Source organism: Dendronephthya gigantea, unplaced genomic scaffold (assembly GCF_004324835.1).
Source record: "Dendronephthya gigantea isolate DGI-Jeju-01 unplaced genomic scaffold, DenGig_1.0 000103F, whole genome shotgun sequence".
Lineage (NCBI taxonomy): Eukaryota > Metazoa > Cnidaria > Anthozoa > Malacalcyonacea > Nephtheidae > Dendronephthya > Dendronephthya gigantea.
Window position 1 is genome coordinate 115,166 of NW_021163113.1, and position 26,491 is coordinate 141,656.

General features: G+C 39.7%; 1 protein-coding gene across 3 annotated transcripts; it reads right to left on the reverse strand.

Moving 5' to 3' along the window:
- Positions 1-308: 308 nt before the first annotated feature.
- LOC114534572 (inactive ubiquitin carboxyl-terminal hydrolase 54-like) lies at positions 309-21,131 on the reverse strand. Of its 3 annotated transcripts, none has more exons than XM_028556036.1 (16): positions 20,756-21,131; positions 19,619-19,711; positions 18,191-18,274; positions 17,609-17,659; positions 17,146-17,259; positions 16,422-16,501; positions 15,796-15,901; positions 15,035-15,092; positions 14,790-14,884; positions 5,614-5,763; positions 4,339-5,132; positions 3,617-3,816; positions 2,562-2,684; positions 1,814-2,055; positions 821-1,385; positions 309-706 (listed from the first exon to the last, which is right to left on the reverse strand). In XM_028556036.1, the coding sequence occupies exons 1-16, from the start codon at positions 20,858-20,860 to the stop codon at positions 522-524; spliced, it is 3,045 nt and encodes a 1,014-aa protein (XP_028411837.1). In that variant the 5' UTR covers positions 20,861-21,131; the 3' UTR covers positions 309-521. The 3 variants fall into 3 exon arrangements, with proteins under 3 accessions (XP_028411837.1, XP_028411836.1, XP_028411835.1); XM_028556035.1 differs by having other exon boundaries at positions 309-745; XM_028556034.1 differs by having other exon boundaries at positions 309-1,385.
- Positions 21,132-26,491: the final 5,360 nt, after the last annotated feature.

Here is a 26,491-nt window from a genome sequence, read left to right on the forward strand (position 1 = left end):
TACACGGCATTTCGGTCAGTTATTTAAATTGCATTATATCTGCTAAAACGTGTCTGCGAAGGTTCTTGTTTCTCAGTTTTAGATGCTTTTGGTACTGCCTGAAAAAATATTTTGTATTAAAATACGCATTTTCTCAGAGTGCATGGATTATCCACTGGTAAAATTGAAGGCACCCTTTTCAGCCATTCCCCGTTCAAGCATTTGACTCGCCTTTAAAAAATTCGAATTTAATCGTCTGCCGAAGATTTAAATTCTAATTATGGGATCTAAGCATCGCGCCCCCGTGTTAAAGTACCACAATTGTCGAACAGTATGCAAATAATCTTTTGAAGAAAAATTTCTTTACAGTATAAATATCAACGATAACTTTTTACAAAGAAGCTATGACCTTAATTACAATATGTACTGTACAGGTGTAGAGACCTCATTTTTTTCTTACACAAACATATACGCGTGTATAGAAATATACAATTAACCCCACCCCTCCCCTACCAAGTATCACTACACTCGGAAATATACAATTAGTACTGCATAGCAGTATTGTCAAGATTACGTAACATGTGCTGTAGATCCTGACACGACGGGCAGAACATCGTGTTTTTCTCCACGAAAATTTTACCACAACGATTGCACAACCTTCGCGAGTTTCGTACGTCCTCGTTAATCCGTCGTACATCTTCGGGAACCCCGAGACCTCTCGAGTGGCCTAATGTGACGGGAACGTTGAAACGCTGAAGTAAGCTACCTGGTGGGTTTTTAGAAGCAATTTTAGAATTGTAAGGCGGCGGTTCGACATATATTGGGGTATTAAACGACTTACGATTCTGCCCTTGTTCACTTCGCGACCGCGTGTTAGCGTACGTGGGGGGTAAATTTGTACTCTGTAGGGTATTTGTGTTCATTCGGGGATCCTTCCCCGGATTTGGAGGCATATTATCGTAAATAGAACAACGACGAATGTCAGTATTTCGTAGACTTCTGGAGTTAGGTAACACCGTGCTGGTTTGCAACAATTGGTCAACTGGAGGACTGCGTACGGGGTTAAACGATGTTGACACGTGCGTTACCGTTGCGCTCCGAATACGAGGTTCTTCCTTCACACTCATTCGTTCCAAATCATTATTTAGACCGTTTATTTTACCATAATGGGCGGGACTGTAGCATAGCACATCTGGTTTAATTTTCTGCGTACAGTTTACTTCATCGCGTGTACTGCCGACACCACCCGAGTGGATAATACGAGAGTTTGTTCTTCGTGCAGTTGGCGGGGAGCCGGAGTCTGGACGATGATTATTTAGGAAAAGATCGTTTAATGATCGGCTTGAGATCGGACCAACATCGCTCAACTGAGCACGATCTTTTACTGAAGACCTTGGTAGGGTTCCCTGTCATATAATAAACAATTTTGGAATCAGACACAGAGCAAATGTCACTGAATGTTATTCTGTTACGCGTCTCAATTTTCTTAGGGCTGCTTTCCACCATCGCGTTTCTGCACTTGCGCAAACGCACGTAAAAAGCTTAACACCTTCTAAATTGTTGTATAATTATCTTTATGCCAACAGAATCCAACCCTATGCATCTATTCAGCTTTGATTTCACAAATATAATTTAAATTATTCGATCCGATCTCAAACTTTTACTTGCGTGTACGTACGAAGAAAAAACGCGACAGTGGAAAACAGCCCGTAACAACCATACACATTTTATAAAATGTGTACCACGCTTCTAGTACGAATTTATATCATATATAGCGTTGTTTCAAGTGTAAATGCATGCATTATCAAGGAATCACATATTATTAACATCTTACGTGAGTTGCAGGAGTTTGCTTCATTTCCCTCAGAACCTGTTGATCTCTTCCTCTCTGATTGTCGATTAACTTTTGTTTTTCGCGCTGTGAGAACATTCTCCTCTCATAATCATTTTTCTCGTTGATAAGACGGTGTAGCTCGCGAGACCTATCAACACATGTCGTGTATCTTCTCCTTAAGTTTGCCATGTACTCGGGGCTTTTGGTTACTGGGCAATTCTCAATGGCGATGCGAAATCGAGCTGAAACAAAGCAATGATTAATTTAGCAACATTAATTTGGACGGGGGCGTAACTGGACCGCTGAATTGGGGGGGGGGTGTATATTCATATATTCATGTTCATATACTGTAGGAACAATAGCGTACAAAAGAAATCCGTCTGGAATTAGGCGAATACTTGATAAGCTTCTCGGGAAATTACGTTGGGCTTTCGCCCCACGAAATAAGCTTCTAGCTATCGCTTAAAACCTTGATGACTGGGACCACAATTTCTTAGTAACCTATATCATGAGTGAGAGTGGGGCTTAAAGACACAAGAAAAAGTCGGAAATAAATGGTAATGATTTCGCTTTTCTCACAATATTCGAAAATTTCAGACCGCAAAACTAGCTAAAAAGAACTAATTATATGCTACTAAGGAAAATGTGCGCAAATACCTACAAAGAATTTTTTCTGTTCTACCCTGGGTTTTGACATCTGCAGGAATATAAAGAGTTTTTTAAATTGCAAATCCTAGATCAAACTTACTTGATGCGTTTGTTGCTAAAGAAAGCGACAATGCCAAATCGTCCTTTTCTAACGCGTATGACCTTCGCAATAAGTTTTCGGCTTCTTCGACTATGACGGCTAATTTTTGTTGAACGTCATTTGCTAAAAAAATCGAGAATTAGTCAAGGATTAGCGGTTTTGTTCGAAAATAAAACGAAACAGCCTTTCCCTATCTTTAGCTGATAAAAATTCCTGTTGGGTGAAAAATGTCTTATGACTGCCGACATTTTACTAATACGGACATCTTTTTAATACTGACAATTTCCAAATGATGACGTATTAGGGAAGGGTCAGCATTCAAGAGGTGTCCGTAATAGAAAAGTCTGTATCACGGACATCTTTTAAATGCTGACACTTACCTATTATGGACATCCTCTAATGCTAACAATTCCTTAATTTGGACATCTCTCTAATGTTGAGACTTCCCTATTACGAACATCTCTCTCTTATCCTGACACCTCGTATATTACTAACATCTCTCTCTAATGCTGACACTTCCCTATCACGAACATCTCTCTCTAATGCGGACACTTTCCTATTACGAACATCTCTCTCTTATCCTGACACCTCGTATATTACTAACATCTCTCTCTAATGCGGACACTTACCTATTACGAACATCTCTCTCTAATGCTGACACTTCCTTATTACAAACATCTCTCTCTAATGCGGACACCTCCCTATTACGAACATCTCTCTCTAATGCTGACACTTTCTTATTACGAACATCTCTCTCTAATGCGGACACTTCCTTATTACGAACATCTCTCTCTAATGCCGGCACTTCCCTATTACGAACATCTCTCTCTAATGCTGACACTTCCTTATTACGAACATCTCTCTCTAATGCCGGCACTTCCCTATTACGAACATCTCTCTCTAATGCGGACACTTCCTTATTACGAACATCTCTCTCTAATGCCGGCACTTCCCTATTACGAACATCTCTCTCTAATGCGGACACTTCCTTATTACGAACATCTCTAATGCCGGCACTTCCCTATTACGAATATCTCTACATGATATACATGTACCTTTTGAAGGTCGTGGAAAAGTTCTTGTTGAAAAATCAATGAGATCATCTGTGGTTGTATCAACAGAACTCACAGAGCTTGTGGCTGGTGAGCTGGCCTGGCTGCTACTAGATCCCACGCCGCTATCAACCTCGTCGACCTCACGACCACGAATTGAAGTTGTGTTGTAAGCACGCATGATCTTAGCCTTGGGGTCATCCCTGAAGATAACATTTTACAAAATTAATATAACTTGATGAATTAGATTATGTATGAAAGTAGCAGATTTGTCGAACAGAGTAAAACACTGAATGGTATACGATACACTACAGTTAAAATGCCATATTTCAAGTGTGTGGGAATATTTTAAGGATATTTTACTGAGTGTTCTTGGTGAAAATATCAAATTGTCTGGAATGCACGCAAAAACGCACATTACTAAAGAAAAAATATCATTTCATGTCTGTTGAGGACCCACATAGATTTTAAAGAAACTGAACGCTGATTTCTGGTTATCGTCGTGAATATTCATCTCTTTTTCCAAAGTCCCAAAATTCAGAATAATAATTTCAATAGCAATGCTCAAAAAAGATATTTTGGCATCAGATAAATACAAGCACACTGATCTCCTGCTATCAATTCTAGTCGTGGCACAGAGTTCATTTATCGTCGTCACCTGATTAATGCCATTCCCCAAATCCCCTCAAGTAAATATGTAAACAAAGAACATCACAAATACTCACTCCAGCTTGATGAGATCATCACACGAATTTTGTTTCCTCTCCTCGTTAATTCTTTCAACTTTCCCCGTATGCAAAGACTTCGTATTATTGTTATTCCTTTCTGGAGACGAAGAGTTGTCCTTGCTATAAGAAAACGCGGTCTTCACATCAGACGAACTTTGTTCCGGGGTAGGAGAATTGTTTCTACTACGAGAGAACGACCTCTTTAAATCGCTCGCACTTTGTTCCGGAGTAGGAGAATTGCTCCTACTACGAGAAAACCTGCCCTTCAGATTAGGCGTAGGTATATCTGGGGTAATCGGTGAATTGTTCTCGCTAGATACAGGAGTCCCAGGTTCGGAGTTATTTTGTTCCCGGGTCGGAGAATTATTCCTACTACGAGATAAGGCCCTTTTTATATCCGACCCAATGCCCCGTAGTTTCTTCATAGTCCTCCTGCTCTTTTTCCGATCAGGAGGCGAAAGCTCAACGTAATTTCCCGAGCCTCGGTCGGAGCCGAGCGAATGACTGCTGGAACTTGACAACAAGCCGTCGACAGCGTCGCCATTTGACTTGGTTTCGTCCACAACGGACAACGAGCCCCCGCTAAGGTCGTTCGTTTTTTCGTTCGTGAAACTCCGCGATCTGCTGTTCTCTTGGCTGGCGAGTAAGGTCTTCGTATCGACAAGTTTTACTTCGGAAAGAGCACGTTTCGTGTTGACGGGCACGCCGTGGGGGTTAACGTAGAGCAAGAGCAATGGCTGGTAGTGATTTTGACAGCATTTCTTGCGAATCGTCTCCCATTCTGAACCACACTAAATTCAAGAATAATTTTTGTTATCTTCAAACAATAGAACGACTAAAGGCCTAGCTTATTAAAAATCATAACAAAAGGTCTGCAAGCAATTAAAGCTCGTTATCGAAAGGTTAAAACAACGCGTTGAAAAATTCAAAAGAACGGACATTGGCATTGCAATTTTTAAAACATTTTTGTCTGTCTATAGTAAAGTATTATATGGTAAAATGTATTTGGCGCCTATATTTTTGAAGTAAATAACGTCATTGTTGCTATAGTTGCGGTTGGTAAACGTACTTCTCAAATTATTTTGGATATTTATGTTGAAATGTGCATTCGAACTGCCGAGAACTACCTTAAGCTAAATGACCTTTTGAGAAACCTCTGGAAGTACGCAAAGAGATTGAAACGTCTTAGTTGAGATGAGAACAAATCAGACAGGGATGGCAGCAACTAGTTTCCCATGATCAGGGCCCATGCACACATCACGTTTTCCCCACCTTGCGAACCCTGGCGTCATCAAAATAGATCCAAGTCCTGAGTTTGTCACTTTTAAAGAACGTCGAGTAATGTTTGCCGTAGTACGTGACCACGCCAGCCAACAATAGCCCAACCTTCCTGGCTCTATCGTCAACTACACGGGGAAATACCTGGGGAATATGCAAGGAAAAATTATAGGTTAGATGCATGAGGATAATGTAGTATATAGATCAGATTTAAGACAGAGTTACAGTGGGATTCAACCTCACGTCATAATCACTTACGGGCTGTTATTCAAAAGGGCGACGAGTTGTATGGTGCGGCGAAGCACAGATGAAGAATGGCGCAGATTTAAAGATTTTTTTTTAATTTCACGTTACCATTATCAGGCATGAAACATCGATGGTTGAATTTGATGGTTAAATTTCCGTAGAATTGTCTAGACGTTTGTTTACTTTTGTGAAAAGAGATTGGTTATCTCTGTTGGTTTCGAAACGGAAGAGACTAACCAACGGATGTTTTCTATAATATTGTATTGGCAAAAACAACCTTGTTATTTTCCGCAGCCACAACCGCTAAACCAAAATGCGTAAGTTTAGTCAGCAAATGCGCAATGCGGTTTCCCAGCCTAACCTAGCAATGTCCGTTGCGCAAAACAACATTTCCAGATCCATTGCACGTTCCGGTATCGCTCTGCATAAATATAAGAGACTCAAGCAAACTTCAGTCAGTGTTTAACGTGGACCTGCTTGTGAGTAAGCAACTGTCGTTGGTGCCTTTATAAAATAATTGGCGCGTCAATATCTATTCACGTTGGTACTCTAGAAATCTACATACTCTACGCTATTTTTCTATAAAGGTTTGGTGCGTGCGCAAACCAAAGTAAGTAAATTTGTTAAATATAATTGTTATTCTATGCGCTATGTTCACATTTTGCGCCATTTGTTTATTTTAGTAATCTGCGCATAATTCTTTGCTATAATGTGTTAGTTTGCATGCCGCACGTTCTAGTTAAGTATCGCTATTCCAAAACGCTAAATTCGCTGATTATTTTGCATGCCTAATTCAGTGTGTTTTGTTATATCATTGATAGCCACATATATATCGGCAATAGTAATTGTAGTGTTAAAGCATGTTATTCTCAGTATAAGTACTCGTTAATTGTCATATCATATGTATATCCTATTAGCTTTCTGTGTTATATGTCGTTTATGTTAGTTTGTTTAATTGTTATATTCTAGTTCGAACCGATATCCAGTCGATTCTCAATCGATTTCCAGTCGATTCTCAATCGATCTACAGTCCGTTTCCAGTCGTATTATCTACGGACAATCGTTTCTAGCTCGACTGTGTTATCCCAACGACGAGTTCGTGTTTGTCAGTCTATACCTGTAGTATCGTTGATTTATATAAATCCTCAGAACATTGTTATCAGAATCGTCTGTCGAGTTCGTTTTGTTATCCACGCACCCGTCTATTTAGTAGTTTCGTTTGGATTATCGTTGCTATTCAAATTCTGTTCAGACGAAAGCTACATTTTAGTTCGAATTTGATGCACTGTCAAAAGGAATTCGACGAATTTGTTACTGGTCAATTGAATGCGTCACGACTGTGTTGACAGCTTGTGATCCGATCCGATTAGCTACCGCAATCATAAATCAATTACCACCTTCTTATCCACGAAGCTTAAAGAAAATCTACATGGCTGAGAAGGCACGTTCAATAGAACAATTTAAGAAAGCGCGAAGTACCGCAAAATCAAAAATCACCAGAAAAATAAACACAATCAAAGGGTTTATGCAAAACCAAGATAACTTAGCTGTTGTCAAGGATCAATTAGGAGAACTGCACGATGAACTAAAAGCGTTCAAAGGCGTACACGAGGCCTACCATAGTCAGTTAGAATCTGATGTCGACTTGCGTGAATCAGATGACTACCGTCGTTCTGTCGAAAGAATTGCGAGGGATTTCGAACACGAGACAGGCATATGGCTTGCTGAAATAGCTCAAGAGATAGAAAAATCCTTCAAGCGTCAATCCGACTCTGAACTTGTGAACATTCAACCAGAAGACTCGATAAGTCAAGTGGGATCCCGTGCTTCGTATCGTACGCGCTCAACTTGTGGGTCGAAGACAAGCGTAACCAGCGCGAGAGCAAGAGCTGCTGCTAAAAGGGCTGCCCTACAAGTCGAAGTAGAACTTCTCGAACGTTTGCAGCAAATCGAAATGGAAGAGCTTGCTCTTCAGCAACGGAGGAAACAGCTTCAGTTACGTGGGGAGATTGCAGCAGCCGAGGCTGAAAGAGAAGTCTACGAGAAGCCGAATCCGAAACACGAAGTGATAGTTTACCCTCTCAAGTTAGAAACTTACAAGCGAGAAAACTTGAACCTGAAGTAACAACAGCCAAAGTTGAACACATGAACTTAATACGACCCCAGCTCCACCTAAACTCTCGATGTCAAACTCCACACCTGTTTCGGCAAACAGTACTTTGAATAACTTCCACGAAGAGTCCTTTAAGAAACTGGTCGAAGTGCAAGATCAACAGAGTCATGCCCTTCAACTACTTATACAACAGCAACAGCAGGGAGTTAAAGCCCTAACCCTTCCTCAACCAAGCATGCAAGTATTCAGCGGTAACCCCATAGATTATTGTGATTTTATCCGTTCTTTCGAGCATCTTATCGAGGCTAAAACTACAAGTTCAAGTGCTCGACTGTATTACCTGATCCAGCACACGTCTGGTGCTGCACAAGAACTAATGAAAGTTGCCTAACAATGGGAGAAGATGAAGGTTATAAAAAGCGAGAAGGCTGCTAAAGGAAAGATTTGGACAAGACTATAGAGTTGCTGCTGCACACGTACAGGGGCTTATAAACGGACCGCAAATTAAGAACGAAGATGGGATCGCCCTACAACAGTTTTCGGTGCAATTGACAAGTTGTACAAACACTCTGGAAAAGATCGGATACTTGGACAGATTGAACAACTCCGATAATCTAAAGAAATTAATCGACCGATTGCCTTATCCAATGAGGATCAAATGGCGAGACAACGTTGATCGAATCGTGGAAAGAGAAGCCAGAGATGTCAGTATTAAGGACGTAAATGACTTTGTCACCGCAAAGGCAAGAGCTACGACCCATCCCATCTTCGGGAAGATTTCCACCGCCGAGAAGGCACCGAAATTCCAGAATCCGAAGATGAGAAGAAATGGAGGAGCCGCAGGGTTTTCGAGTCAGACTACCAAACAAACGCTGAAGTGTCCGCTTTGTGGGTCAAACCATTGGTTATCTCGCTGCGACAAATTCCGAAAGCAATCGCTGGAGGAACGACAAAAATTCGTGAAAGAAAAGAAGCTCTGTAACAATGTCTCTCAACTGGTCACTTCGTCGTTCTTGCACCAAACAAAGCTTCTGTAAGGTGCAAGGTTGTACCGGAACCCATTCAACATTCCTCCACCCAAAACTCGCTGAGGACAAGCGTGAAAGCGAAGACTCGAAGAGAAACGAGAATAAAAGGATTCCAGAAGATCAAGGTATTAAAGACGCCTCAGATGGAGCAACCAACGGTTACGTAAAGTCACGGATCCCAAAATACAACTCTGTGACAGGTCTCGCGGTCGTTCCAGTCAAGGTGAAAGTAGCCGGGAGTTCTAGGACAGTAGAAACATATGCATTTCTAGATTCGGGATCCAACACCACGTTTTGTACAGACACCCTGTTGAAGAGACTCGGCGCGAAAGGGAAAAAGACAAAATTAACGCTCACGACAATACAAGGCGAAAATGAACCAATCGAATGCTCCTTTGTCAGTTTGGAAGTCTCCATATGGAAGGAAACGCCGACATCAAGCTACCCATGGTGTATTCGAGACCCAGCTTACCGATCCCATCTGAAGCGATTGGTAAACAAGAAGACGTCGACAGGTGGCCCCACCTGAGCGGAGTCAAAATTGCCACGATCGCCCAGGACGTAGGTCTGCTAATTGGAAGCGACGTTCCCTCAGCGTTACAGCCTATTGAAGTAAGAGAAAGCAACGGCGAAGGACCATTTGCAACTCGAACAGCTCTCGGATGGACATTGAACGGTCCATTGGGAAGAGAATCAACAAAAACTCCAACTGTGAATTCAATACAAGCTGACAGCAAACTAGATCGACAATTTGAACGTTTTTGTAACCTCGAGTTTAACGATAACCAGTACGATCCAAACCCAACGATGTCTCGAAATGATCTGAAAGCCCTTGAGATCATGGATGAAACTGCGAAGTTAGAGAACGGTCACTACGAGATGGCTCTGCCATGGAAAACATATCCACCAAATCTGCCAAACAACCGAGTTCAAGCCGAAAGTCGACTTCAGCTCTTGAAGAAACGATTGCGGAAAAATCCAGATCTGCACACCAAGTATAAGGGATTCATGTCTAATCTCTTAACCAACAATCACGCAAGCAAGGTTGTTGATCATAATGGTGGTCCGAAAGGAATGGATTGGTACCTTCCTCATCACCCGGTATTCCATCCTCAAAACCTGATAAAGTCCGAGTGGTCTTCGATTGCTCTGCAAAGTATAACGATACTTCCTTGAATGACCAGCTGTTACAGGGGCCGGACCTTACCAATTCACTCATAGGCGTACTAACTCGTTTCCGGCAAGAAGCCGTGGCATTCATATCCGACATTGAAGCCATGTTTTATCAAGTACGCGTAAGACCAAGCGACCGCAATGCATTACGTTTTCTATGGTGGCCAACGGCGACTTGGATAAACCACCTGAAGAATATCGAATGAATGTGCACCTATTCGGCGGCGCATCAAGTCCAAGTTGCGCTAACTATGCGCTGAAGAAAACGGCAACAGATAACGTTGAACATTTTGATGAGAAAACTGTTGAGACCGTTCGACGCAATTTCTACGTAGATGATTGTCTAAAATCAGTCGCTGACGAAAACGAAGCCGTCAAACTCGCAAAGGATTTACGAGATATGCTCGCGCGGGGTGGCTTCAAACTCACGAAGTGGGTTTCCAACTCAAAGAAAGTTCTAGAATCGGTACCAGAATCTGAAAGAGCGGCAAAAGTAAAGAACCTAGATTTCGATCAAACCTCCATCGAAAGAGCTCTTGGTGTCGGGTGGAAGTGTCATCCGACACATTTGGCTTCTCAGTCGTTATCAAGGATCGACCCTCGACTAGGAGAGGTATACTTTCGGTCGTTAGTTCTGTCTACGACCCTTTGGGTTTTGCTGCTCCTTTCATACTAATTGCAAAACTGATTCTGCAAGATCTTTGTCGCTCGAAGCTCGATTGGGATGACCAGATCCCTGAAGAACATCTAAACCGTTGGCAAGCGTGGCTGATTGATCTTCCTAACTTGGAAAAGTTAGCCATTAATCGTTGTTTTAAACCAAAAACTGCGAATCAGCCAGGAATCAACTCCATTCAACTTCACCATTTCTCTGATGCTTCCAGAATGGATACGGGGCAGTGACGTATCTCAGGACAGAAAACAGCTCGGGTGAAGTGACGTGTTCATTCGTCATGGGAAAATCAAGGCTGCACCCATTAAACCTGTAACGATTCCACGAATGGAACTGTCAGCTGCCGTTGTTTCAACGAAATTAGAAAGAATGGTAAAGAATGAACTTACTCTACCTATCGATCAATCGTATTTCTGGACAGACAGTACATGCGTTTTACGTTATATAGAAAATACAGAGAAACGTTTTCAAACTTTCGTTGCTAATCGAATAGCTTCGATACACGATGCTTCTACACCCAATCAGTGGAACTACGTTGACACTGAGTCGAATCCTGCCGATGACGCGTCGAGGGGAGTTTCAGCCAATTCTCTACAACGTTGGATTGAAGGTCCGGATTTTTTGCGCAAATCTACCGAATCCTGGCCACAAAGACCAGCTGAACTAAGTTCAAACGTACCTGACGACGATCTCGAGATAAAGAAGAGCTCGGTTGTATGTGCAAGCAATTCACCGAAGCCAGCGCAAGAACCGTTTGCGGAAATATTCCAAAGGTTTTCATCCTGGACAAGATTAAAAAGAGTGATCGCATGGATGCTCCGCTTCATCACAAACATACGTCGCCAACAGCCGAATCGAGCCACAGATATTCGAACATCTCCACTTTCCTTGAGAGAATTGGCAAAAGCAGAAAATTGGATCTTGAAGAGTGTACAAGCAAGTTGTTTTGCAGACGACATCCGTCGTCTTCAAAGGCCTCCGCGTCAAGTAAAACAAGTCATCCATGCACATCTAACAAGTCCAGTACTTTAGTCAAACTAGACCCAATCATGGAAGATGGTCTAATCCGTGTTGGAGGTCGTCTCCAACAAGCACCGATCGTATGCGACGCACAACACCAAATTATACTACCCAAGAAACATCATATAGTCTATCTGCTGATCAGATTCTATCACTACATGTCCGGGCATTCAGGCTTGGAATACACCCTATCCTTAATCCGTCAAAGGTTTTGGATCATAAAGGCAAGATCAACCATAAAGAAAATATTGAACGAATGCGTTAGCTGCAAGAAAACAAGCATCGGCCGTAGAACAGAAAATGGCAAGTCTACCGAAGGACCGCGTTACGCCGGCAAAGCCGCCCTTTTCATTTACTGGTGTCGATTGCTTTGGGCCATTCCAGATTCGGCGTGGTAGAGGGACAGCGAAACGTTATGGCATCATATTTACGTGTCTGACACTTCGAGCCATTCACATTGAAGTAGCAAGTTCGCTGGATACAGAATCATTCATCAACGCGTTGAGACGGTTTATTGCGAGGCGAGGCCAGCCAGAGGAAATGCGTTCAGATAATGGGGGGAATTTCGTTAAGGGAGAAAGAGAACTTCGCGAGGAAGTTGAAAAGTGGAACCAGTCTCAGATTCATGATTTTCTTGTCCAAAGAAGTATCAAGTGGACGTTTAACCCACCTGCGGGCTCACATCATGGCGGAGTGTGGGAAAGATGTATTCGCACCGTTCGAAAGGTTATGAGATCAATCACAAGAGAACAAACGTTAGATGAAGAAGGCCTCAACACGCTGATGTGCGAGGTTGAATCGATCGTGAACGGACGACCCCTGACTAAATTATCAGACGATCCACGTGACCTAGAACCCTTAACCCCTAACCACCTGTTACTTTTGCGAAGTGGTACGAAGGTTCCACCAGGCGTTTTCTCCAAGGATGATAGCTATGATAGAAGACGTTGGCGACAAGTGCAACATCTCGCAAATGTTTTCTGGAGGCGATGGATACGGGAATATCTACCCTCACTACAAGAGCGACAGAAATGGAACAAACAGAGACGAAATCTGGCCGTTGACGATGTCGTTTTGATCATGGACGAAAAGACGCCGCGATGCTCATGGCCTCTTGGACGTATACTAGAGGTTTACAAAAACGGAAAGACGGACTGGTACGTTCGGTGAAGGTAAAGACCAGCACATCTGTGTTTGTGCGACCCGTGGACAAGATCATATTCCTGGAATCCGAGGCAGATACAGTGAACGATAAGTGAACCTTAAAATACCTAGCGCATGCGTCAATTAAGTTTAACGTAGATCACACGGACGGTGATGCTTCTATATAGTTAATGATTATTATCAATTGTTTCGAACCCATGTACGTGTTTGTAAAGGCTAATTTAACGCCTTTAAGGGGCCGGAATGTTGGTTTCGAAACGGAAGAGACTAACCAACGGATGTTTTCTATAATATTGTATTGGCAAAAACAACCTTGTTATTTTCCGCAGCCACAACCGCTAAACCAAAATGCGTAAGTTTAGTCAGCAAATGCGCAATGCGGTTTCCCAGCCTAACCTAGCAATGTCCGTTGCGCAAAACAACATTTCCAGATCCATTGCACGTTCCGGTATCGCTCTGCATAAATATAGACTCAAGCAAACTTAGTCAGTGTTTAACGTGGACCTGCTTGTGAGTAAGCAACTGTCGTTGGTGCCTTTATAAAATAATTGGCGCGTCAATATCTATTCACGTTGGTACTCTAGAAATCTACATATTCTACGCTATTTTTCTATAAAGTTTGGTGCGTGCGCAAACCAAAGTAAGTAAATTTGTTAAATATAATTGTTATTCTATGCGCTATGTTCACATTTGCGCCATTTGTTTATTTAAGTAATCTGCGCATAATTCTTTGCTATAATGTGTTAGTTTGCATGCCGCACGTTCTAGTTAAGTATCGCTATTCCAAACGCTAAATTCGCTGATTATTTTGCATGCCTAATTCAGTGTGTTTTGTTATATCATTGATAGCCACATATATATCGGCAATAGTAATTGTAGTGTTAAAGCATGTTATTCTCAGTATAAGTACTCGTTAATTGTCATATCATATGTATATCCTAATTAGCTTTCTGTGTTATATAGTCGTTTATAGTTAGTTTGTTTAATTGTTATATTCTAGTTCGAACCGATATCCAGTCGATTCTCAATCGATTTCCAGTCGATTCTCAATCGATCTACAGTCCGTTTCCAGTCGTATTATCTACGGACAATCGTTTCTAGCTCGACTGTGTTATCCCAACGACGAGTTCGTGTTTGTCAGTCTATATCTGTAGTATCGTTGATTTATATTAAATCCTCAGAACATTGTTATCAGAATCGTCTGTCGAGTTCGTTTTGTTATCCACGCACCCGTCTAGTTAGTAGTTTCGTTTGGATTATCGTTGCTATTCAAATTCTGTTCAGACGAAAGCTACAATCTCAGATAATCACATTTGACCATAAATAATTACACTAAAAATTTATTGGCCTCGGTGAATACTGGATATCACTGAGAATAATCTAGGCCTTGTCTGGTTGGTTCTTTAGCGATATCTATCTCATCTTTGGTGAATAATTATTAATTTGTGAACTTTGTACAGAGCACGACTCGTGACTACAAGTTTTGCATAATGGCGTAAGCAAACAATACGAGTAGACGACTAATTTCGTGCTAAAAATTACTTCTAACAAAGTTTTAGCAAGCTGGGTCCGGTTGTATCAAGTCATGATCAACTTTAAATAACACTCTTGCATCTCTCTTGAAGAAGTCAACTTGAATATAATGCACTGAATATGTAGTTGAATATGTAGTTGTAAACAGTATATTTGTATTGAGGTTAAAAACATTATGTTTGCATGCAAAACGGGCTTGATACGACCCCTGGACATTTACCTCAGGCAAACGAATGACGGGATCAATGCAATCCAACAGCTGTGTTATCTGTTCAACGTCGGGCGTTTCAGAATCCCAGATCAGGCCAATGCACACTGCAAAAAATTTCTTTGTGTTTGTAGCGGATTTTTTTTTTCTTTTCAATATGACGTGGAGAGAAGAATGATATTCACTAAGTTTAATCAAGGACAAGGTCTAATTCAAATTACACAGTGGGATACGAACATCAACATGAAATAACATACCGACATCTGGGCAATTCAAAAGCGACTGTTGCACTTTGATTTTTTTTCCACAATTACCCTGAAAAGGAAGAAACAGTCTAATGAGAAAACGTGTTCTCTTCTTATTAATTTTCACGTTCACGCTACGGGAACTGACCTGTATATATATTTTTACATATTAGTTTATCTGGACTGACGGATCAAGGTCAAAAAGTGTTTTGTTTGCGGGCGAATTGCATTGTTTTGTACACTTTTTATCAGTAAAAGCAGGGAATTACAAGGCCCAAAATAGTCTTGGGATAGGTGTAGTCCAGTTAACTAATAAACTATTATTATATACATATATAAGCGCCAGATATATATGAGGTATGCTGCAATTTCATTGGTTGGTTACTAGACAGATATTAGCTCATATCTGTCTATAGAGAAAGTAAACAAAATGGCTGAAAGATTTGGGGAGTTGAGTGAAATAGAAATCCAAGCTTTGGTTGATAATAGCACACCAAAATGCACCGAAAGGGAGACAAAGTTTGTGTATATAATAAGCTATCAGCTCATATACGACTCGAGTTCGCAGAATAACTCTTAAATATATTTAGCTAGACCTTCATCCACGCATGATATTTTGATGGATGTGAATTGGGCCCGACAAAAATGAGTCGTGTCCATGAACAGAGCTTTATACTTACATCTATTTCAACGTATTGCATGAAACTCAGTGTACCTTGTATTGGTTCGAATATTTCTTTCAAGAATAACAAAAAACATTGCTATGTACTTACGGGGCACGTTCTAACATCTCCTTGATTAACAGCCTTCTTCAACAGGTAACCAAACATATCCTCATTCAATCCTTTAAGTTTGCTGCTTAAGACGTCCGCCTCGTGACTAAACAAAATATTGTTAAAAGAGATTTAGACCCAGAGGCCGGTTATACGAAAGCCGGATAGCGCTATCCACCGGATAGTGATCTTTTCAATCGCTTTAAAATGGCAGTTTTGATACAATTTTGAAGTCATGTAACATTTTTTTATCGTTAATTTTTGGGCAAATATCAACAAATCTCTCCTTACTTTTAGTTGCACATAAGCACATTTCCCGCTGTAATATTCAAAAGTATATACAAAATTTGCCAACTTCGCGTGCATGGCTACAGTATATTTCGTGTATAAACTTTATAATATTTCGCCAGCGGCCAAACTTGGCAATCGATTATACTAATTTTAGTATGCTTTTTGCGAAAATTTATCGCAAATAAATAAAAAGTTTTATTATAGCGCATAGGGTCCATGGAATTGCACTGTTTTGCTTCATTAGCAGCGGCCAATGTGCATGTGTGTATTGGACTGTTTACTTATAGTCTGCAGCAAGCTTGAAAAGAATTTTTTAACAAACGTGATTAACTCACCATAAAGCGGAGACCGACACGTAATGAACCAGCTGGGAAAATGGCAATGGTTCTGACGTTGCACCACAGGAACAGATACTCTGAACAGAAATTATTATTATATATACTACTTCATGTTTCAAGACCGGCCTGCATGGGATCTTCGCTAGCAAGGTTACTCTGGTTTACTAGCTGACACGAATCGAAACAGAATGCCTCTGAGGGCAGACCTCTCGAATAAAAAGGTCGATAAAAATCCAAAATCGTAATGTTCAAACGTAAAATAACCGTCCACGCTGCATACTTAAGACCAAATAGTAATAAAAAATGGTAAGAAAAAGATGGTAAGAATTAAGAAAACAAAACGACACATAAATCTCCTGTTAACTAACCACATGCAATTTTCACAATGATCAAATCCGGGTACCAAGCGATGACAACATGCGTTGACGAAAGTGTTAATTGTGCATGCAGCTAACATTTAGGGAGTAATTAATACAAATTTGCATAAAAACGTTTAAAAACAATCAGCAAACACGAAAACGTTACATGCACCATATAAAATCCGTCAGTGTTGTTTGTAAATTGTAACTCAAACAAGAGTATTTATGAGACACGCAAATTTTCCGTGTGCAGATAATTACAATAGCTAAAGCGTCAAAATCCATCATATTTTGAGCCCAAAATGGTATTACATATATAAACAATATTGTTGGTTTATAGCGTATATACACCACACTAGTACCTGTTCCATGATTTCCATCGCAAATTTTCTGTGTGAAACGCAGTGGGCAGCACTACACACTTCATCTTTCTCATTCATGGCAAAATGAAAATGCAGTCGATTTAAGATGTTTTCCTAGTGCAGAGGAAAATATATTAGCAAACAGTGGAAGGAAGTGATTAGGTTTCAGTCCATAATTTGTTTGCAGATAGATGCTTTTGAAAACAAAAATTACTAAATTCATGTATTAGTGAAGAAAATTAACACTTCAGCCTTGTAGAGGAATGTGTATAATGAAAGATATGTGAAAGTTGAGATCCAGGGGACGAGTGCACCCACCACTGGCAGAGATTTCCAGGGGCCAAGTACACCCACCACCAGTATCTAGTACCAGTTTGCCAAAGATGCCTTGAATTAGGCTTTTTGGAAATTTTAGTAGCATTTAATATTACATTGTCCAAAGTAATCAAATCAATAAACTTACAAGGCATTCAGCAGCATCATCCATATCTTGTAACTGAAATCTTTGTTGATCCTATAAAAAGGTACATATATCTTCATTTAACAATGGATAGCCTGGAAATCTCGATACAGTAAGTGGTGGACAGGAAACTAAAGTTTAATTTGGTGTAACCTTTACTTGTGTTGACTAACTACAGTGTTCTAAACTTTGGCATTTAGGTCTGTCCTACACATTGATTCTACTCCTTAATTGCAATAGAGGCCTCCATTTGCAAAAATGCCTACATACCAGGAGGTAATTAATTTTCTGTGTCTTCATATTTTCTTCCACATAAACCTTAGTTCATGTCTTAACTTACCAGCATAGCAGACCAAAATATTACTCAGACAGTATATCCGGTATATTGTATTTCAAAATTGCAGCTGATAATGAAAATCTTTTATACTTAGGTCTCTTAACCTTACAAACTTACTGTCCACAATGTTCCCAAATTAGCATTTAAGTCTACGTAATACTGAACAATTTTAGCTACACTGAATGCTAAATTAGGAGGGCTTGTTTGATATTACTGAGCCACAACACCAATATATACCCTGTAAATACCTTGAATGTTACAGCCAGTGCCTGTCTCAGTGCATCTGGAGGTAATGCTGCTTCGTCACTGTATTGAATTTGGGTGAATATGACCTGTAGTGCAAAGTAATGTAATATTTAGCAGTAGACTTATAACTATGGAGATTTTAGTTACGCAAAACCTGACAACTCTCACAATTGCACTCAATGCAATGTGTGTCACACAATTACCCACATTACTCACAGTCTCATGACATGACTCACTTTTCTCAAAATTTTAATTATTTATTTCATTTCTTGCAACTTACATTGTAACCTCTACTTTAGTTCCATACTAAGTTTCCATCAAGGCAGGAATGATTATTATTATTATTTGCCTAAATAATACACTAATTCACCTGTGCTTTCCGCACTTTAATTTTATTTATTTGCAGCATAATGCATAATTATATAAATTTCAAACACATGGCTTTTATTGAATTTTAACATGGCATCATGGCAAATCGTACATAAACACACAGTGTCTCGCTCCATTTTATAAAGTCTTCAGATTCCTTTAACACTAGATCAAAGAAAACCTCCAGATTTCTTACTATCTGAGGTTAGCAGGTCTGAAGTTGGCAATTTATTTGATAAAGACAAACAACAAATGGTCAGACACTGACCAATAAATGTATAAACTATCCATGAACTAATATATTTTTCAATCAAGCAAGGTGTAAACAGAAATACATAATGTCTTTCATTCATATTTTGCATCAACTGATACAGTAAATGCTAGGGAATTAAGGACTTGACCCTTTTTGGCAAATGTCTGACCATCAGACCAGATAATTGGCCCTTTGTCCATAGCAAAGCATAATCGACATGGATTTATATGCAGTAATAGAAGATTTGTCAGGAGAGTTCATCTTACACCAAATGGATTGCAATTAATTTGAAATTAGCAAATTCTAAACATTGTTCCTATAGTATCACTTGAACAATTAAGGTATCAATATTGCTATTATATTCATATAGCCATGTCATTACATGTATAATATCTTGCTTGGCACTTTTATTATGTGTGCAATTATATAACTTCAGTTTAAAAAAATTACACTTATGATGAAATTTTTAGTCAATATAAGGGATATGCAGGGCCATCCTCAAGATATTTTACAGGGGGGTGTAAGGTGATCTAAACTGACTGATCGACGGACTTGTACCGACTACACTCTGGATGAAACTTTGTCAAGTTTATATTGGATTGGTCTATAGTGTCAAAAATCTTTTTGTCTGCCAACTAAAATAGCAATTTTACCGACTGAACATCAGAATAAACTTTCTGGGGGGGTGACACCCCCCTAAACCCCCGTGGAGCTCCGGACCTGAATACAAGCTATGTGCACATAATGGGAGGCCCAAAGAATTCAGGTGGCATCCCAATTGTTCTTAAATATGTTACTTTTTATGTACCTTCAAAGCACAAAATATGCATGATTCACCAACACAAAAATGGCCAGAGATTTCTCGAAAGCTTCGGCGAAATACATCGAGATGCCACAATACCTAGCAATAATAAAACATTACATGTAAGAAGTCAAATTGCTGTGGCTGCTAACACTTAACCTTTGATCACAATCATCACATGTTTGATAGAGGAAATGCACTAAGTGAATAAATGCAGTCATGTCTTGAAGTACAAAAATGTTATTATTGTTGCCAGGGATTACTCTAGAGGACAAAATCTGTTAGGATTGTTCACTAACCAAAAACATAAACCATAATTACTATGGCACTGAGAAATATCAATCAATATTGCTTTATAAAGAAAGCAACAGTTTTATCAAATTACCATGTTCAATATGGATATGAATTGTTACTTAATATACCTAAAGAATTTCGTACACCTGTATAAACACTACAGCATTGAAAACTGCTAAACTAAAATTATTGGATGGGTGCGAATTCCTTCTATTAGTATTGTACAAATGTTGTACCAAACACAATTTTTATCGTTCTAAAGTACTGGGCAATAAACCCACTCGAAAATACTTAAAGCGCCAGCGATGACAGGCAAAAATAAGAAAATTCATAGTACAATTTAGGACTAAACTAGTTGCAATTTTGTGACCAAAAAATAGCAACATTCGCTGTGATTTGAGATGTTTTTTTGATACTCACCACCAACTATCAGATATGTTAAAATCCTACTCTACTTTAATCAATTCATGTCTTCAATCTTCAAGTGCTTAGCAATTGTTCTTCGATATCAGACCATTTCTGGTTTATATTGTAAGCAATTGTGCGCGGAAAGCTGAATCATATAATTTCATTCATGATAAACAAGATTGCTCGTTCGAAGTTAATTGTAAATAAATTCTTAAAATTCGCGCATATTTGCTTGCTGTTAACAGTCACTGCGACCGAAGACAAGTCTATTGACATTTGCCCATGTAATTCGTGTCTAGAAAACGTCGAAGTTATCTTTCTAAACTCACTAAACAAACAGGCGAAATACGAGACCTAAATGGGTGATATGACCCAGAACTTAGGACGGAATTCGGAAAAATTCTCACGGCTGTTAAAATAGTAAAATGTGATGAACATCACCTGTACAGCGGAGTTCAAAAAGCAGTTATTCTCGCCGGGATTATTGAGAAGTCCTTTGGTATAAGCAACCGAAGCTGTCCTCGACAGCCTCTCACTTTTATCCATATTTCCCACAGTAAATGATCGAGCAGGTCTCTGCTATTTATGAAGCCATATGAGATATATACACTGACATCCGCGATTTATCACGGCAAACAACTCGACTTCGAGGCAACTCTTCCGTCTCAAAAGGCGTTCGACGCTGTTAAATGAATCTCGTTAGCTCTAAAATAAGTTCTGATGTCGATCGTGCCAATTTAAAGTGTAGCGATTGGCGATTTTCCACACCATTGCGTAAATGTTTTCAAAACTCCTTCGATACGAAGATAGGAATCCATGTTTTGAACGTGAGAAGTATCAAATTACCAACAATGCATCGGCATCGTACAATTATGACGTCACTTTGGGTAAACAGTTAGTGTAAATATCGCACCTTATATGTAAAGAAAAGGAAATTTTGCATCACAAAAAACAAAGGACTGCCGGTTATATCATAGCCGTAAATAAGATAAATGCTTTGTGCTGACTTCAAACGTTTGCCATGGCGGAAAAGTCATAACATTTGAATGTTAATTATCTCCCCCCGGACCCCGGGCGCCCTCGGTTAGCTCTAAATGGCCCAGTCCTGTCCAGCACCCATCCGCATGCTACATGAAAAGGTCACGTATTATTCTGGTTATCGTCGTCAAGCCAGACTTTAACACACATCCCGTAATCCGATCTACCACAAAAAAACCCATCGAAATTAATGTTACATCAAGCTATAGACATGGACAGTATATCTGATTTATTTCCCACACTATTATAGGCTACACTACAGGCTACTATTTTAACCAGAAATTACTGATAGGCAAAGCGGCTTCGCTCTTTTATCTAAATCGCGACGCATAATTATTAATACCGCTTATTAAGCCGGATTGCTAAAGGCCGGCCCACACTAGAGCTATGTGCTTAGCAAAAAGTCATTCCGGCGACTTTGGTCATTCGTGCCGTCACGCGCACACAAGAGCAAGTAAAGTCGCCCGCACACGAGAGCAAATGGCGTACGCCAATGGCCACGAATGACTTTTTGTTAAGCACATAGCTCTAGTGTGCGCCGGCCTTAACGGAGCCGTCGGAGCGGGTTGAGACTCAAATTTTGTACGTATTACACGGTTGTAAAAAGTTTGCGTCGAACAGTCGAAGGTCAGAGAACGAAATAGTCGAAATGGATATACCAGGGGCCGGTTGTAGTTGTACGAAGGCTCAAGGCTGGATAGCGCTATCCACCGGATACCGGATAGTGATTTTCCAAACATTTTTCAAATTGAAAAACGTTTTTCAAATTGAAAACGTTTTTCAAAACAATTTTTCAAATTGAAAAAGCGATAAAATTTCAACTTTGGAAATCCTCGATTTAGAGGATCCTCGATTTAGGAATACTAAGATTTGATCATAGTTATAGCAAACAACTGTTGATTTTGACTTGAAAAAATACTATCCACTTATCCAGTGGATACGCTTTCCGGCTTTCATACAACCGGCCCCAGATAGATAGACCTCTGAGAGGCTCATCCAAATGCGACGTATGAACTAGGCCTGATTTTCTTCTTTCATTGATGAATAACAGTGAATTATATATTAAAAGTTGCATTCAGTTATTGCATAGAGTATAGAGGTCAGCTAAAAAAAACGAGCGCGCGGGGGTGTTTGGGATGATTTACCCAAGCACCCCGCGCGTGGCTTATTTTCAGCTCACCTTTATACAATAACTGAATGCAACGTTATATATATATTTTACTATCAAAGCGCCTGGGTACGAGGGTGCCCCTTCATTGAGCATCCGTAAATTATCCATGCACCCGATCACGTATTCTGCTGGAAGAAGTGTCAAGCTCACCGGTGTCAACAGCAGCCTCGTACCCAGGCGCTTTAATAGTAAAATCAGTGAGTAAAATATATAACGTTGCATTCAGTTATTGGATAGAGGTCAGTTGAAAAAAGGCGAGCGCACGGGGGATCACTGATCTCATACACTGGTATCCATTAAGGTCCATTAAGGCCCGTTTCCACTTGCGATTAGTGGCTAGTGCTGCGAATTTGTGAGCGATTTCCTTCTTTTGATAGATGTGAACGAGTAATAAGTTTCCAATGCTCTGATGTGTACGAGCATCTATAGTTGAATATCCGCAAGTGTAAACGGACTTTCCATGGAAAATACGAGGGATTAGCTGTGACAACTAGGCATCAAATGTGGTATATTAATTAACGGCTTAAAATAGGAAAAAATACTTCTCTTCGGAGAGGGCCCTTAGGACAGAACGTTGAGAAGTGTTGTTATCTCCTTTAAGCAGTTGGCGTACATAATTTGATGCAAAGTTGTTAGAAGACACTGCCATGTTGCTCCTTGGTTATATAAATATAAGTTCTGTTATATCTAATTTTAGATTGGTTCACAAACCCCAGATGGTTTTAATGTTACATCATCACCTTCAAATTGCTTACATACATGAACCATGTTCACGACATACTTGGCACAGTTCCTTACGATGATCCACTGGTTTTGTCGCTCCTGCAACCTCTTTCAGCTTCATTTTATTCAGTGGACAAAGCATTACTGGAAAACATCGAACTAATTTTCCCCTTTGATCAAAGCACCAATTGCAACCTTGCCATTTGTTTTTATAACATTTGCCACTTTTCCAATCCTTCTTACAATGTTTACAGTAGTAGTGACCAAAACATCTTGCATTATTTGGATATTCTTCAAATGTAACCACCAATGAACCTTTATTGACATCTGAGACTTTATTAGGGTACTTTTCCTCTAAATACTTCAGCACCTTAGGTCGTATTTTCTGTTCACGTACTGAATGATGTCCAGCACCAACAATAACTTCAAGCCATGTTTTCTTCTCACTTTGAGCTTTACCCATATTTTCTATAAATTCATCAATCTTTGCTTTTAGCATTCTAATTGCTTCATCTCCTTGCTCTTGTCGTTCTTTTATAATATTGGTCACCTCTTCTTCCGGGTTGTCCTGCAGCAGCTCTTTTTCATCCCTGGCAAGTGTTTCTTCATCAACCACTAACAGCCCATGAAGGTCAACATGGTTCAATCCTCGTTCCTCATTGAAAAATGCAAAAATTTTCTCGCATGCCTTTTCATTATAGATCTTCATTAGATTAGCATATTTCTGTTTGACGCCTTTACAGAATGATGATTGCTCAAAATATTTAGCTTTATAACTCTCCATAGCTTTCTCTCTCCACTTTATTCGTTTTGCATTCATTTCTGAAGCCTTCTTGCGACAGTAAATTGCTTCAAGAAGGTTTAAGAGCAGTTTTTTACATTTCTGAATTTTCTCATTATCAAGCATTGCAGGTAAAATAAAACAAACTGCACTAGACCCAGTGTTATTCTCAACTTTTATAGATTTTGGTTCATTTATAGAACAAACTCTTGCAATGTTCTCAAGGTGATATCCATCTGCTCCTTCAACTTCTTTTGCTGACACATTGTCACATTTAAATGCTTTTTGATTTGGTCTGCTATTACTTTTCATCACTTGGCATGCTCGCTTGTCAAATTCTTCGTACACAGTCAAGTACAGATCAAATTGGATTTGTGTTTCTTGAAATGTGAATCCAAGTTTTGCTTTACCTTTTTCATTATGTTTGATGGATTTCAACAGAACAGTAGCCTCCCATGAATGATCACTCAATTTTTTAGGTTCCTTAACATTAATAATGTTTTTCTTATATTGAGAAACAGTCAACTCTTTAGATGAAAGTGACTCCTGTTTGGTTTGAGAGTCACCCAGTAAAGAAATCAAACACTTAAAGTGGTCATCATCAGGAAACAAGGCTGGTTCAAGGTCAATCAATCCATCATATTCTGGCTTCAATTCAACAGAGAATTGGTTCGTTGGCTGCTTTGGTAATGGTTGAACATCACTGGCAGTTTGCCACTCTGGTAATGGTTGAACATTTCTGGAAGTTGGCCACTCTGGTAATGGTTGAACATTTCTGGCAGTTTGCCACTCTGGTAATGGTTGAACATTTCTGGCAGTTTGCCACTCTGGTAATGGTTGAACATTTCTGGCAGTTTGCCACTCTGGTAATGGTTGAACATTTCTGGCAGTTTGCCACTCTGGTAATGGTTGAACATTTCTGGCAGTTTGCCACTCTGGTAATGGTTGAACATTTCTGGCAGTTTGCCACTCTGGTAATGGTTGAACATTACTGGCAGTTTGCGACTCTGGTAATGGTTGAACATTACTGGCAGTTTGCCACTCTGGTAATGGTTGAACATTACTGGCAGTTTGCCACTCTGGTAATGGTTGAACATTTCTTGGTTGGACAAGTTGCTCATTTGTTCTTTTGCAGCCATAATCATTATTTACAATTGGCAACTTTGGAATTGATTGATATTTCACCCTTTTTCGATTCATCACTATTGGCATTGCCAATTGGTGGTAATGAGGGCTGAACAGTTATTAAAAATTCTGATCGACCTTTAAATTTATACCTCGTGCCCAAATCTATCCCAACGGTTGCCCTTCCAGGTTGTTTTGGAAGATAAAAAATGTCAAGCACTTTACCTGAGGAACCTTGTAGTTTTATGTTCATACCCCAATCGCTTTTGCAGAATTCGCCGTCGCCCTCACGTATAATAATAGTATTATTAACAAGAAATGAATTAAAAACATCCCTTTCGTTAACTAACTTGATTGAACACAACAGTGTTTCGGTTCCGCACTGTGCTGTCGATGAATGCTGGAGCAAAATAACTTCCTTTTCAACTTTAGCAAATATTTGTAAATCCATAGGCATAGCACAACCGCGATAACCGCGATAAACGACACAATCCAAATGAAGCAATCCTGCCACATATTTTCCCAATAGTCTTTTATCTTTTATAATATTTATAAATTTCCAAGAGACGACTACAATATTTCCGTGACAGAATGGCGGAAAACAGATAACATATAGTCCAGAAGTGTAATTATGTTTTCGCGCCTCAAATTTCAAAAAACACAGCAAAATCAAAATGCACACGTCATGAAACCCTCCACTGACCCTCACATACGCAAACTTGTCACAAAAAGATGGCTACTGTGGATTTCTCATAGTAATTTTCCTGATTTTGGCAAGTTTGAGAGGGACCGACCTTGAGACAGACATTTTATATCTTTTATGCACGGTATATTATTATATATTATCTTAAAACATTACGGTGTTTTTTAATTACAGGAAAATTACAGTTCCTGGATTTTTTCCTTGATTTTGATTGTGGGTCATTTGGACCAATCCGCATGACAATGGCCTCTGAAATACCGCTGGTTGAATGACCGCATCCTCTCCAATAGCTCACGTGAAAGCGCACTTGTGCCAGTGCATGGAAAACCTTATTTATGTATGGCCATAACATACCGTATGCAGACAAAACAAATTTTTGGCAAATTCAACAGCATATCAATTTTGTAAAAATAACCTGTATATATATTTTTCTAACACGTTATTCTCTGTGTCACTACAACGTCGCACATTTTATAGTAAATAATAAATCTCTAATATAGAGGGAACATACTTTTCCGAGACATTTAGTGATATTTATGATCACTGAAGGCACTTTGAGTGCGATCAGATAGACCCTTTCGATAATTACGTCACAACATTAACGTTCTAAATTTAGAACCACCTTAAATGAGATGG

Excerpts from the sequence above, each read along its gene's own strand:
- LOC114534572 (XM_028556034.1), bottom strand. The coding sequence starts at position 20,860 with ATGGATAAAAGTGAGAGGCTGTCGAGGACAGCTTCGGTTGCTTATACC. Across the intron at positions 18,275-19,618 it reads GCATATTTTGTGCTTTGAAG|GTCATATTCACCCAAATTCA; the intron begins GTACATAAAAAG and ends TTTGCACTACAG. Across the intron at positions 15,902-16,421 it reads GTGTCGGTCTCCGCTTTATG|TCACGAGGCGGACGTCTTAA; the intron begins GTGAGTTAATCA and ends TATTTTGTTTAG.